The sequence below is a fragment of the Rhinopithecus bieti genome, unplaced genomic scaffold (genome assembly GCF_001698545.2).
Source record: "Rhinopithecus bieti isolate Rb0 unplaced genomic scaffold, ASM169854v2 scaffold_18548, whole genome shotgun sequence".
Taxonomy (NCBI): domain Eukaryota; kingdom Metazoa; phylum Chordata; class Mammalia; order Primates; family Cercopithecidae; genus Rhinopithecus; species Rhinopithecus bieti.
Window position 1 is genome coordinate 395,194 of NW_016809526.1, and position 14,834 is coordinate 410,027.

The 14,834-nt window shown below is 40.2% G+C and overlaps 1 protein-coding gene across 2 annotated transcripts in view; it reads right to left on the reverse strand.

The window, feature by feature from the left end:
- Positions 1 to 538: 538 nt before the first annotated feature.
- The window catches only part of SERAC1 (serine active site containing 1), a 61,275-nt gene continuing 46,979 nt past the window's right edge, over positions 539 to 14,834 (reverse strand). For both annotated transcript variants that reach the window (XM_017889658.1, XM_017889660.1), the window contains 7 exons: positions 12,043 to 12,193; positions 10,636 to 10,777; positions 9,366 to 9,460; positions 7,828 to 7,925; positions 6,411 to 6,593; positions 4,458 to 4,601; positions 539 to 2,525 (listed from right to left, as the gene is read on the reverse strand). In XM_017889658.1, the coding sequence (XP_017745147.1) occupies positions 2,389 to 2,525; positions 4,458 to 4,601; positions 6,411 to 6,593; positions 7,828 to 7,925; positions 9,366 to 9,460; positions 10,636 to 10,777; positions 12,043 to 12,193 (950 nt within the window). In that variant the 3' untranslated portion in view covers positions 539 to 2,388. The remainder of the gene's footprint in view (positions 2,526 to 4,457; positions 4,602 to 6,410; positions 6,594 to 7,827; positions 7,926 to 9,365; positions 9,461 to 10,635; positions 10,778 to 12,042; positions 12,194 to 14,834) is intronic.

The window sequence follows — 14,834 nt, forward strand, 5'->3', positions numbered from 1 at the left end:
GTTTCTATTCCATTACTCTGAATTAACAAACAGTTGTTTCAACTGTGGTTTATCTGCCATGGCTCACAGAAAGCAGAACAAGAAAACGTGCTAAACAGGGCCAGGTGCGATGGCTCACGCCTGTAATCGCAGCATTATGGGAGGCCAAGGCGGGTGGATCACAAGGTCAAGAGATCGAGACCATCCTGGCCAACATGGTGAAACCTCGTTTCTACTAAAATACAAAAATTAGCTGGGCGTGGTGGTGCGTGGCTGTAGTCCCAGCTACTCGGGAGGCTGAGGCAGGAGAATCGCTTGAACCTGGGAGGTGGAGGGTGCAGTGAGCTGACATCGCGCCACTGTGCTCCAGCCTGGGCAACAGAGCAAGACTCCATCTCAAAAAAAAAAAAAAAAAAAGTACTAAACATATCTACCCCTTCTTCCCATGTTATCACATTAGATAGTACATTTGTTGTTAGCAACTGTCATATTTGCTATATCTACATACAGCAATAAATAAGTGGGTTTTGCTAGATTGTTGTATAATGAAACAATCAGATGCTGATAGGGTTTATTGATGAGCCATTTACCTTCAGATACTGTACTCCAGTTTTAGCTTTGACTATCTCATTCTACAAAAGTCTACCATCTTCAAAATTTAAGCGTAGACTTACCATTTGACCAGCAATTCCACTGAAGAAAATCAAAAACATCTATCCACACAAAAATTTGTACACAAATGATCATGGTAGCATTATTTATCACAGACAAAAAATGAACAAAACCTAGATGTCCATCAGCTGATTGGATAAACATGGCATATAACACAATGGAGTAATTTTGGCCATAAAAAGGAAGTACTGATACATGCTATATCATGAATGAACCTTGAAAACATGCTAATGGAAGGCAGAGAGCGCCACATATTGTACAATTCCATTTACATAAAATCCCTAAATCCATAGAAACAGAAAAGAGATTAGTGTTTACCGCAGACTGGGGAAAGCAGAGGTGGGAACTGACTGCTCATGGGCATGGGGTTCTTTTGGGGATGATGAAATATCCTGAAATTAGATAGCAATGATGGTGCACAACTCAGCGAACTATATACTAAAAACCAGTGAACTGAGGCTGGGAACAGTGGCTCTGGCCTATAATCACAGCACTTTGAGAGGCCAAGGCAGGAGGGTGGCTTGAGACCAGGAGTTTGAGACCTGGGCAACACAGTGAGACCCTGTCTCTATAAAAAAGTATTGTTTTGTTTTTTAATTAGCCGGGTATGGTGGCATGCACCTGGAGTCCTAGCTGCTTGGTAGGCTGAAGCAAAAGGATCTCTTGAGCCCAGGAGTTTGAGGTTACAGTGAGCCATGATCATGCCACTGTACTCCAGCTTGGGCAACAGAGTGAGACCCTGTCTCTAAACAACAACAAAAAAGAATTGTAAAATTTAATAGAGTGAATCTTATGGTATGTAAATTATCTCAATAATGCTTTACTCTAAAGAAAAAAACACGATTTCCTACTTCTTGCATGCTATAGAGGTCAATTAATACCACTTCCAAATGAGCAGGGAAGAAAGGTTTACTTTAAAGAGAATCTGAGAATCTTGATACTAAGAATTGCTAATTCATTTAATGGCTTAGAATAGTTTTATTTCATACTGTGATCAATAATGGATTAGCTACTTTATCCTTATCTAGGACCAATTCCAAGCATAGGCAACTACAGTCTGGAAAGAATTATTGTAAGCTAGAATTTCTCTAAAAAAGAAAAAGATTTGTTCTCAGCAATATGAAAATAGATACAAGGAACTGACCCAGACATGACAATAGGTCTAATGAAGTTAACACCAGTAATAATGTGTCAGATAAAATGTAGAACTGAAAGCTAAAAACTCAAACTTTAAAAAACTGACACATTTTTAAAATGTACAGCAAATCAATACCCAGAAGTAAAAGAGTCTTTAATGTTCTAGTTCATTCTTCTCTCCATTTTAGGTACTCTCTTAATGGCATTTTTATGGTGAGTTGAGTTAGTGGTAGCTCTCCCCTCAGAACCTGCTGTGCCCCTCCTGCACGCGCCGGGAAAGTCATAGACGGGAAAGGGCACTGTCTCACAGCAGCTTTGCTCCAGTCACCAGGCCCAACACCGCAAACCATAAAGCAGCACACAGGGACTTCTTTACGCCAAAGGAGCCCAATCCAGCCTTTCCTTCTGTGCCTGCCACTGCCGGGTTGATGCTTTACAGCGCTTGAAGGGAGAACAATGTTCTGTAGTCTGCAACACATGCCAGACCATGTTGAAGCTATGATCACTATGTTTACATGATTGCTTAGAGCTTAAAAGGAGAAACAGAACACCAAGTTTCTTGCACTGAATTCACATATGAAAATTGGAAGAGGACAACTGTTAGTTTTCAAGGTCTTTGGCTAAAGTTTCACGGATGAATTGTAAAGTACGCTGGTACAAAAAAGCATCCTTTTTCTTTGGCTTACAAATGTTCAAATGGTTAACATCCACGGGAATCAGATCTCCAATGCCTAAATCTGAAGAAAACAAAAAAGTCAATAAACCTAAGTAAAAATATAAGCTTTCCCCTTGACAATACTGAAAGGGGCCAAATGGATAGTTCCAGATATTGCTTTGGTTGAGACAAGGGATTCTTAAAAGATAAAGGAACCTGAAGTTTGATTGTAGCTAAACTACATTTGATGAAACATGCAGGAATGGATTCTCAGTCAGCATAACCATAATTTTATGCTTTCCGTAAACTTTTCATATGTGTTCTGGCCTACTTCCTTATTTCAGAGCAAGCAGAGACTGAGCACTAGCATCTTCAAAACCTTCTTACACCTGCAGGTTATTACTAACTTACTTCAGAGTTTCTGTTATAAACTTCCTAGTAAGCTCCTTTGTCCTGGTGAAATGAATGGGAATGTTTCACATGGGATCCATTCTATACCTAAACCGCAATGATCACTTTCAGGGTAAAAATGATTTAGTGCTTGAGATATTTCAGTCTAGCAAAGTCCCCCTACACGGAAGTGATAAGAGGTACTAGTGAGGCCACCTAGGTGAGGAATGCAGGTGGTAGTTATAAAGGAAGAAGAGCCTCTTGGTGACAGAATTAGGACAAGGCTATGCCACTCCAAGCAGCTGGTCCATGATATTAACTTTCCTTTTGGGCCAAGCACAGTGGCTCACACCAGTAATCCCAGCACTTTGGGAGGCCAACGCAGGAGGGACTGCTTGAGGTCAGGAATTTGAGATCAGCCTGGGCAACACAGCAAGACCCCATCTATACACAAAATTAAAAAATTAGACAGGTGTGGTGGTGTGCACCTGTGGTCCCAGCTACTCAGGAGGCTGAAGTGGGAGGATCGCTTGAGCCCAGGAGTTTGACGCTGCAATGAGCTATGATCGTACCACTGAACTCCAGCCTGGATGACAAAGTGAGACCCTGTCTCTTAAAAACAAAAAACTTGGCTGTTGCTTCAAGCTTCCAAAGTCCTTTTTAAAAACATCTGGCAGCTGTTCTTTGGAACTCTTCAAGTTCTTCAACTACTAAACAGTAACTCCTTACCCTATAGCATGTTACTTTAAGGTAAAATTTTTCAGTTCTACTACAAAGTATGACATTTTTCATTTTATTTAGATAGCATATAATGAAGTTAGGACAAAACTCATTATGTAGACAAAAGAACCATCTGGCAAGCACTCCAGATGCATGCTGTCCCTAGCTTGAAGGACCCACAGTGTGGCTGGTCACCACCAGAACAGCACCTAAGCCAGCCTCAGAGGCGGTAAGAAAGGGGGTCCCAGAGATAACAGGCAAGCTGAAAACGTGGCCAGGTGAGGCAAAAGCAATTCAGGTGGTGAAATGTACGGGATATCTACTATGTACGGAGTAATAGAGGAGTCTATGAAAACATTTAAGATCTGGGCTGTAATCCATTACATGACACTAGAGAGCCGGCATTGGCCATTTCCCTCAACCCCAGGATCATGAAGAGACTGTATTTCAACACTAGTTTTTCCCATTGGAATATTTCTGGAGCTTTACTATTCCCCATGGATCTTCCATTTATGAAAGCTTCCATACTTTTAGCTGATTTTCTTAAGGGTTCTGCATGTAAATATAAGTCTATTAAATAAATGCCCCTTTCAATCTAGCTGATAGAAGAGCTTTGTTTCTTTCTTTACTCCAATAGAGTTCACTGTTGATACCTAACTTAGAGTTAGTCAATTAACCCTTCTCATCTGATCAGTTATATAAAGGGCAGGGAGAGGTAATGCCCAGGTTATATGTTTACAGAGAAATTTTAATTTATTGCTGAAAAGAATAAAAGAATTCAAATCTAGATCTTCAAAAACTATCTCCTAAAACTGAGAACCTGGATATAAAAATTGCTATTTACAAGTAAATGCTAGGTACAATTAAGCATCTAACAGCCAACAAGTTTCAAAAGAGTGAATACCTGCTGATTCCACAGGCACCACATGGAGCTTAATCATGCTGCCAATGTAGGTTGGCAGTGTTTCCACAAAATTCAGCACCTGGAAGTTTTTGTCTTTAGCAAACTCCAGAAAGTCATCTTGCAGTGTTTTAAGTGCAGGAGAATCTGTAAAATTATACAGAACAAGACTGTGACAAGTTATTTATCCAATTCATAATAAAATGCATTAATCTTTCAAATTTAGAGAGGAAATTAGAATTCTGATTCAAGACAGTGGCTTGAGTAAACGCTTATTTTCTCCCCTGCCAAGAAGTCATTAAGATTCAAGGAAAAAGCTAAAACCAAGAACTGACAGGACAGTCAGCAGCAGGAGAGGTTTTATCACATTACTGGGGGCAGGAAGCAGTTCCCAGGGCAGGCTGGTGTGTGGGACCGCAGGGGTCCTCCAGTGATGATGGTACAGCTACACCCACCCCAAAGCCCAGCCTCGCATCAGCAAAGCCTGTCTACAATCACAGAGTGCCTGTCCCTTTCCATCCCTCACCCTCACATATGAAAGAGCAACCAAGAGGCACAAGATAGGCCTATGACCTAAAAGAGATGGATCAAATAAGCAAACAGAAAAGCTGGCCGCAGAAAAAAACAGCTAGATGAGGAATAGAAGGGAACTCACAAAGCTTCTACTTAGGATCTTTAGAATTATTTGAAAAGATAAGCCACAAAACAAGAAGACGCCGTGAGTGCAGAACCACCAGGGCACAGGAAAGAAGGCACGTGTGGAAAACAAAATCTGACTCCATGAAAGGAAAGTCCAACAGAAGGTTTCGAAGAAATCAAGAGATTCTCCATAAAGTAGAACAAAGAGAAAATAGGAGCAAAAAGACACCTGGTATATTTAGGCTCGAGCCAGGGAGTCGAAATTCTGATTAACAGGTGTTCCAGAGAGAAAACTGCTTATTAATTAAACCAAAGAGAGTACTTTAAAATTAATGCTCACAATCTCAAAGTTTCATTTACATTTTTTTTTTTTTTTGAGACGGAGTCTCGCTCTGTCGGCCCATGCTTGGAGTGCAGTGGCCGGATCTCAGCTCACTGCAAGCCCCCTCCCGGGTTTACGCCATTCTCCCTGCCCTCAGGGCTCGCCGATTTAGCTGGGACTACAAGCGCCCACCACCTGCGCCCGTCCCTAGTTCTTTATATTTTTAGTAGAGACGGGGTTTCACCGGTTTCAGCCAGGGATTTGGTCTCGATCTCCTGACCTTGTGATCCGCCCGTCTCGGCCCCCGAAAGGCTGGGATTACAGGCTTGCAGCCACCGCGCACCCATGCCTCAATTTTACATTGTTGACGATTCTCCACTCATGGGGAAAAAAGCCATTTATTGGTAATTTGGAATAATACTTAAAAGCAAAACATTATGTGATTTTTCTAATGTTAAGTATTTAAGATAATATTAAAATTATTGCAACGCTTGAGTAAATAATGGCTTAAGAACAAAATGAGGCTGGGTGTGATGGCTCACGCCTGTAATCCCAGCACTTTGGGAGGCTGAGGCAGGTGGATCACGAGGTCAGGAGGTCAAGGCCATCCTGGCTAACACGGTGAAACCCCATCTCTACTAAAAATATAAAAAAATTAGCCGGGCTTGGTGGCGGGCGCCTGTAGTCCCAGCTACTCGGGAGGCTGTGGCCTGAGAATGGCATGAACCCAGGAGGCAGAGCTTGCAGTTAGCCGAGATCTCGCCACTGCACTCCAGCCTGAGTGACAGAGCAAGACTCCATCTCAAAAAAAAAAAAAAAAATGAGACGTTATCAAAAAAAAATCAAGCCCAACACAAAATTTCCATGAATAGTCTAAACACAATTATATACAAATTATGAAATGAGATAATATATTCAGGGAAGAAACTTTTTCTTCTTCTCTGTATAAGTGATGTTAATATAACCCCAATTTCCTTTATGACAGAAAGTATTACCCTTGCTAAGTTCTTTGACTTCCAAAGAGGGAAACAGAAGATAGCGAATATTAACAGAGTATTCAGCCAAATGTGATCCATGATGAGGGACACTATAAAAAATTATTCCTCTGGTATTGTTGATAACAGCACTCATTTCTGGCTTCTTAGAGGCTTCCAACAGCATCTTTTTGACGAGAAGACCTAGCCACAGACAAGGAAGAAAAACAATGCATAAGCTATTTTCCTTCCCTCTGTTACTGTAAAAAAAGAAAAGGCCAAACAAGAAATACATAAAAAGAGATGCTTTCTTTTAAAAAATGGTTTAAACAATTCTCCGTACAGTAGTATAAGAAATAAGGCCTTAAAACATTTAATAATACTCCTGATCCTTACAGTGCAAGCCTACAAACAGGTAAGAGTCTAGAAACTCATTTGTAGGGCAGATCCTCGTCTGACAGGATCTACTGTCCCACTGCAGAAACATGAGGTATGCCCAGCTGGGAGCTCCCTCAGGTCGTGAGTGTGGTGTGGCTGGTCTCTCAGCCTGCCATGGCAGCCCGCTGATGACCACACTGTCAGGACGGTGCTATTATTCCACAGCACACAGTCCCCCATGGAGAACACAGCTTTCATGGCAACTGTTCCTCTGGAGGCACCTTTTCCTCCATCTCCCTGCCCCGGCTTTGGAACCCATAATGAAACACAAAGATCTCAAAGATGATGACAGTGGGTCTTTAAGGACACAAAGGGCTACACCCACCTTTGTCTTAGCAAAAAGCCCCACCTCAGAGGCAATCCCCAGTGCTTCATCAGATAAACTAGGCCACGGGCTGCAGAAAGGCCTTCTGCAAGGTGGGTGGTGAAAATTTCAAACTGGACTGGGGGAGTCGCACGCAGGGGAGGCAGTTCCATAAGCAACCACTAGGACCCCAAGAACAGACACTTGATCACACCTGCACCTCAGCAGCTCTGAGCCTGGTGTGAGCAGGCACCCAGGGTTTGGGACTGTGGGCACTAAAGCGACCATAGATTCTGCAATGGTGAGGGGGAGCAGAAAGAATAAAGGGGCACCCTAGGGCCCCCCAGGAATGCTGAGGCATGTTGACGAGGTGGGTTTATATGAAATGGGCTGCTTCTCATGTTTATTCATTATTGCTTCTCATGTTTATTCATTACTGCTATGTGAAAGCACTACACTGTCAAACCCATATCCCTCTTAGATGGTTTGGAACAGACTGCCCCTCTCTAGAGAAAGGAACAGCATGGAAGAAGAGTAGTAATTTTAAAAGTCCTAGCCATAGCTACATAGATTAATTTAGCGGGGGCAAGGGGGCCGCTATTAAGTAAAACGGAAAGACACAGTAACTTTAGGTTGGCCACAGTGGCTGAAAATAACATCACAATGGCCACTTCACAAAGTTGAAGCCACACTTACCTCCCATGCTATGTGATATCCAAACCACCGGCCTATCCCCAACACCAGCAGCTCTGAGCTTCCTAAGAAGTTCATTGCTTCTGAATGCAATGGACTTTCTGAACAAAACAAAAACAGCAGGCATGACACGAGGCTATTGATCCCCTCAATTTGCTGGCTAATTTTTAGAGTTAAGAACTTTTGTCTATAGGACCAATGCTATATACTACCTTTAGAGTTAGAAATACCCCCTTCTCTCTGCTTAATATAAAATACCCCTATTCTCTCTTCTTGAACTCATGGCCTCAAGCAATCCTCCCACCTCAGCCTCCCAAAGCACTAGGATAACAGGCATGAGCCACCCCGCCTGGGATCTCTCTGCTCAATTCCTGAAATTATTTATTCTCTGTTGTAACTTATTAACACTGGCATAATTAGAAATATCTAAGCCCAGAACAGGCCACTCATTTACTACATGAACATTGTTGGAGCATTGTGTCAGGCAATTTTTTCAGGTCAAACTTGAGTCTCCCTGCAACTGCCCCCTCAACACTTAGGATATGTCCTTTCTCATTCAAGGCCTGACAATGAAAGTATCACCAAAGACTGTGGTCTCTCTACTGGTAGTTAGGCTGCAAAAATATTTAAGCTTTCATGATTTTGGTTTATTCTTTAGAAATACTAGGATGCTATTTAGAAACACTAGAATGAGTCAAGTTCATTAGAATTTATTCCTTCCAATGCATGCTTTTATAACTAGCATAAACAGGATGCTATTAGAATCAGAATTTGAAATAAGTAATTTTTAAACTAAAGAGGAACTTCAAAACTATCTAGTCTGGTAGTTTCAAACTGTTTATCTGTAGACGCCTTTCTTCAAAATAAAGGTTCTCCAGAGCTCCTCTGGGTGAAATGGGGAGGGAGACCTGGGGTCTTGCCTGCTCACCTTGATACCCTTCTTGGGCACCTACGGGAGGTCTATTCAGAAAGCAGTTTGATAACACTGATTTAGACCAACTCTCTCAATCTGTAGACAAAGCTTCCCAGACAAGTTAACTGACTGGTCTAAGACTGCACAGCAAATCAAAGGTAGGATCTGGCTACTCTCATCCAGTAACTCTGAAATCGAGCACTCCTTCCCATGTATACAACTGGCACAGACGACATACAAGGGATATAGCGGCTGATGTTTCTCAGCATCTTTCTCTTTGCTTCCTTTAGCCAGTATGATTGTGGACACAAGAACAAAAAACATCACTTTTACTTCTCATAGAAAAGGAGACTTTGCTAGAGAATCCATGATCCTTAACTATTAGAACAGTTGTAAATAAACCATGTTAGGAGCCCACCACTGATGATATACCTAAGCCTTCTCCTATTCCACTGCTTATTGAAAGCAAACTCCTTCTAGAAGGAAGAGAAAAAAGATTAGGTTTGTTTTTCATAAGAAAATCCTGTCTGTGGCATCAAAAAATTAAAATCACTTCCCATCCAAGAGGACCTAAACTTGCGGCCTGAATTCTTCCCTGTCCTCCTGGTCTAAAAGTCGCCTCTGTTACCTTTCCATAGGGCACCTTGCTCTCCAGTCGCTGAGGGTGGTGTCATACTCCACAGATATAATTCGGAGAGCAGGACAGTCTTTTGCTAACCATGTCTAAGTAAAACAAAACATATGTGAGAACAAGTATGAATCTCCACTACTTCAATTACTGCCTAGTAAATGAAATTTACAACTAAAGGCCTATTGCAATACACCTAAAGATAGCACTGGAATAAGGTTTGAAGGTACTGTAAAAACAATTCCAGCATTTTATCTTTTTATGTCTCTGGACTTGAAGTGGTACCAGTATTTATAGCATAAGGCCAATGAAGGTTTCAAGAGAATATTTTCAATTTTAACCCGCTATAGCCAAAAGCAAGGCCTGTTTTAAAGTCTAGATCAAATTGGCTTTTTGAAAGAATTTAGTAGAATGCTATCTCTCAGGACAGATGGCATAGTCTGACAGACTTTGGATCTGAGAATTCAAAGACACTAATAATAATGGTCACAGTTCTATCTCTGTGTACCCTAGGTCTATCATCATCTCTGTGCTTTAGTGCCACCGGAAAGTGCAAAGCATTCTTCTACTTGATAAGCCTTTGTGAAGGACAATAAGTAGTAATGGAACAATGCCCTAGAAACTATTCATATATATATGCAGCATCACTTTTAAATGAGCTTTAGATAAATTCCATTCAATGAATTCATTCCAGAATTAAGGTTCTTTGGGAGAAATAATATCAAAGAAATGTAAAGTATAAATGAGCCAGGCATAGTGGCATGTGCCTGTGGTCCCAGCTACTCAGGAGGCTGAGGGGACGACTGTTTGAGCCTGGGAGGTGGAGGCTGCAGTGCACTAAGATCGCACCGCTGCACTCCAGCCTGGGTGACAAAGTGAGATCCCCATCTCAAAAAAAAAAAAAGAAAAGAAAAGAAAGAAATGCAAAGTATAATTACTTCTTCAAAGACTTTCTATTTTATAATTATTAAGATCATAGAATTAGGTACCTATTATAAGTATGGTTATTTTTATATTACAACAAAAGTGAACTATTACTGGCTCTTACCCCTATTTTTTACTTAATAGAATGTTTTTAGAGTCATATACTGTACCCCAAACGGAAATTATACAAGATAGGGTGACAAGCCCAGTTGTTGTCATAACATACTACAAATCTCCCTAAGGGAAAGAAGGACTGCATGGAAAAAAAATCCCAGTACAAAGAGAAAAACAAGTAAGTCACAATCAGGGCCCCAGCAACCAGGGCCAGAGTCAGTGACTCCCTTACCTTGGGCCAACACGTTGTATATCTGTCTTCATCCTCCATAGGCTTTTCAATTACAGCCTGCTCACTGTCCTGCTGGCGCCATGTTTTGAATGCTGCTCCCATAAGGCCATGAATAAAAAGGACATCTGCTTTAATGGGCTGACTAATAGGGGAGAGAGTTTTAAAAAGAAGTAGAATAAATGCATTACTGCTTTGGTAAGAATCTACACAGCATTCTCTGTGGATGGTGCTTTAGCAGGTTTATGTGACATGAAACTGAATTCAAGCAAGTTTTATAAGCACAGGTTTGCTGAGAAACCCTAGAAGGAGCTTTGGCATAGACATACATGAAGCATGTTCACTGTTCTCTAAAAATGGAGACTTTTCTAATCAGGCAGACCAACCACAATCGATTGTAATGAGCTTAGCAATCAATCAACTGACAGATGTCATAGTCAGATTACCCTCTAAAGACTTCCAATTGAGAATATTCTACAAATCAATAAAAGTATTTAAGAAATTAAAGAAGAACGTGCTAATAACAGTTTCAAAGTCAGTATGTATAAAAGAGATTTTCGAAAATGTGTTAAGGAAACTAATACTTATAAAATGAGATTTCAAAGTAACATTCACTCTTTGCATATGACCCATTAAAAATTATAGATAGTATGTTAGTTGCAAGCTATTTACAGTACACATACAATTATGCAATGCACATATAAAATACATTACCATATTTTATTTACAAATTGTAATTAACCAGGTAATTCATTTTTTAATTTAAAGGAAGTTTTTGCTATTTTCTGAGGTATTTTTTGTAAAGTGCCCTAAGAAAACCAAGAAATATGTTATTTTTTCAGTGTGGTCCCTTCTATATTTATTGTCTTAGCAATTATGAACTAGATATAATGACCACAAATAACCTTAAAAAGGGGCATGAGTCAAACTGATTACAACTTATTCCTTCCAATGCATCCTTTTATAACTAAGTATAAACTTTCTCCAGTCCCTTAAGTTCTAAGCCCAGGCTAATTTGGTTGCCACATAAGACAATGTCTTGTCTCCTTCCTGGTCAGCTGACTTCTACAATCCAAATCAGTTATTAACTCGGATCTAAGTGAAAATTCCTTGAACCAAAGGAGACATGTATTACAAAGTTTAAGTGTGATGCATTATCAAAGGTGAATTCAATCTACCTGAAGGGAAGCCCTTTGCAAAATAACCACGATAATTTAGCTAGTTCATGTGCTTTTCATGACAACCTCCAATTCTTCTGAGGTTACAGTAGACAAATTATTTTAGTAAATAAGATATTTGACTTATAAGGTATTTAACTTATCTAAATTATGCAGAAATAAGTTAAAAATTTGAGGCCTCTAGCCTTCACATTCCCAAAGGGGACAAAGCGACTCTCTTCTGCTCCCTTACCTTGTTCGATACTGGGGATGCAGCACATACACGCCATCCTGATATTTTTCTTGCACAGTTTCTCGATCTAGATTTGCCAGGATTCTGGCAGCGTGTGAGGCCTCCATAATGCGGTCAGATTTCATTGCTTCTGCCATGATGGACACCCAGCCTGGTGAAAAGTACACGTATCCTAAATACTGATGTGAATCCATCGCAGACCGTAGAGAGAAGTTTCAAACTGAATGTGATGGGAGAAAGGCAAACCTCGCGTGTCGGTCCTTGGCAGAGAAGTCCGACCACTCCAACCCCATTCTCCCCTGTGATCCTCTGAGATCTGTGGCACAATACCATCCACATACCCCTTAAGGGACCTCAAAGAAGGAAAGAGGGGTTCAAGAGCCATTTTCTTACATAGAGAACCTAACACTAATAGCAATTATAGAGGTGTTCACAAAAGTGAACAAAATACCATGGTGTTTTGCTTTTAACAAGAATTATGAAACTCAGTACTAGTTATTTCATCCTGACCAGCAGTCAGTAATACCCTTTCATACAAATGAGGAAATTATTTCTTAATAATGAATTTGACACACAAAACTCTTGTAGAATCTGGAGATCAGGAAGGAAAAAACATTTTTTAAAGGGAGGCAAACAGAAAATGCATGGATAATACTATGATTTCTTTTCTTAATGTTTTGTTTTAAAACTTTATATACATAAATATGTATAAAAGTATATGTGCGCACACACACACACAAACACACAAAGATCTATACACCAAACTTACAAAGTCATTACCTCTTAGGAGAGAGGTAGGGTGGAAGAGGGCTCTGTAAAAAAAGGTACGTTTAGCTTTTTTTGCTATATCTATTTTCTGAAGTACAGTGAAAATCTATTTATTTATATAATTTATTTAATTTAAAATAAAGCAGAACATGAGCCTTGAAGTTAGACTTGGACTCACATTTCTGCTCCCTGCTTACTTACTCTGGAACCTCAGTGAAGTTATTTAGCAACTGAGCTACAGGAAGGTTTTAATAAACTAATGTATGTGAAAACCATGGGCCTAGGCCCAGCAGGCACTCAATACCCGACAGCTGCCCCCATGCCCTTCTCCCACTCTTTAAGACAAAAGTGTTGAGTCACTGTGATGATGGGAAGCCAGCATTTAATAACCTAAAAGAAGCTTCAGACTCAGTACTTAACAATATTCAAATTTATAACATCAGAAGGTTCCTCTTCAAAATCTGTTAAAGATTTTAAAATAATAAAATAAGAATATTTAAAAATTCTATCTATAGAGAGAGACAAGTATGTTATTGGTATATATGAAAATATGGCTTTATTTTAATGAAGTCACAAGAAAAGCATGGCACAAGCCATCTCTGGCTTTTTTCAGTTGACAAAATATGTTCGCAATGTCCAAGATACCTCCACCTTTGAAAAATATCAAATGCCCTTTGGAAAACCTATGTCTTTCTTTAACATTGAGCATTTTAAAATTACATAACATCTGAATGCACTCATGCACCACATAATAATGTTTCAGTCAACAATGAATCACATATACGATGGTGATCCTGTAAGATTGTAGTACAGTATTTTTGCTGTGCCTTTTCTATGTTTAGATACTCAAATATTTCCCATTGTGTTACAACTGTCTACAGTGTTCAGTACCGTAACATGTTGTACAGGTTTGGAGCCTAGGAGCAATAGGCTGTCCCATACAGCCTAGGTGTGGAGTAGGCACTACCATCCAGGTTTGTGTAAGTGCACTCGGTGATGTTTGCAGTGACAAAACTACCTAATGACACATTCCTCAGAATGTTTCTCCACTATTAAGCAATGCATGTCTGTACATGTCAACTGTAAAAAATAATGAAATAACTAAAAGTAGCATCTAATGATGAAAGTCTTGCTTTAGTACTTTCATAATTTCCCAACTCCATTTACATCCTCAGGTAGAAGTTTGGTGGACACTCTTTTGAAAAATATAGTCATATATCTATAATTTAAACATATACAATGGGCTGGGCGTGGTGTTTCATGCCTGTAATCCCAACACTTTGGGAGGCTGAGGCAGGCGGATCACTTGAGGTCAGGAGTTCAAGACTAGCCTGGCCAACATGTGAAACCCCATTTCTACTAAAATTACAAAAGTAGCCGGGCATGGTGGTGGGCACCTGTAATCCCAGCGACTCAGAAGGCTGAGGCATGAGAATCACTTGAATCCGAGAGAAGGAGGTTGCAGTGAGCCAAGATAGCACCACTGCACTCCAGCCTGGGCAACAGAGTGAGACTCTGTCTCAAAGAAAAAGAAAAAAAAAAATGTAGCTCTATATGCACTTTTTGAAACCTAAATGGAATCATACTATTGTTCTGTGACTGTACTTCAGCAATATGTCTTGGAGAGCTCTCTATACATATCAACTTCATTCCTTTGAACTACAGTATTAACGTCACTTGAGTACGCCATTGTTTAACCACTATTCATTCCTATTGGCAGACATTTAGGTTGCTTCCAACTTTTGTAAATCTGAAGGCAAAAATCTGCAGATCTGATACTAAGACTGATACAAAATATATAAAAACAGGGAAAGACACAGGACGCCTAAAGAGAAAAAAAACACAGGGCAAGGTAGCAGAATTCAATCTGGAGTATTTAAGAAGTAATGAAGGCTGAGCAAAAAGAAGGTATATGTAGGTAACTCTTTTAGGAGTTTAGCTATAACAGGGAGCAGAGGATGTTATAGGGGATGTAGATAATGTTCTTCACATCTTCCTCCAATGTATGTGATCAGAGAGGGTCC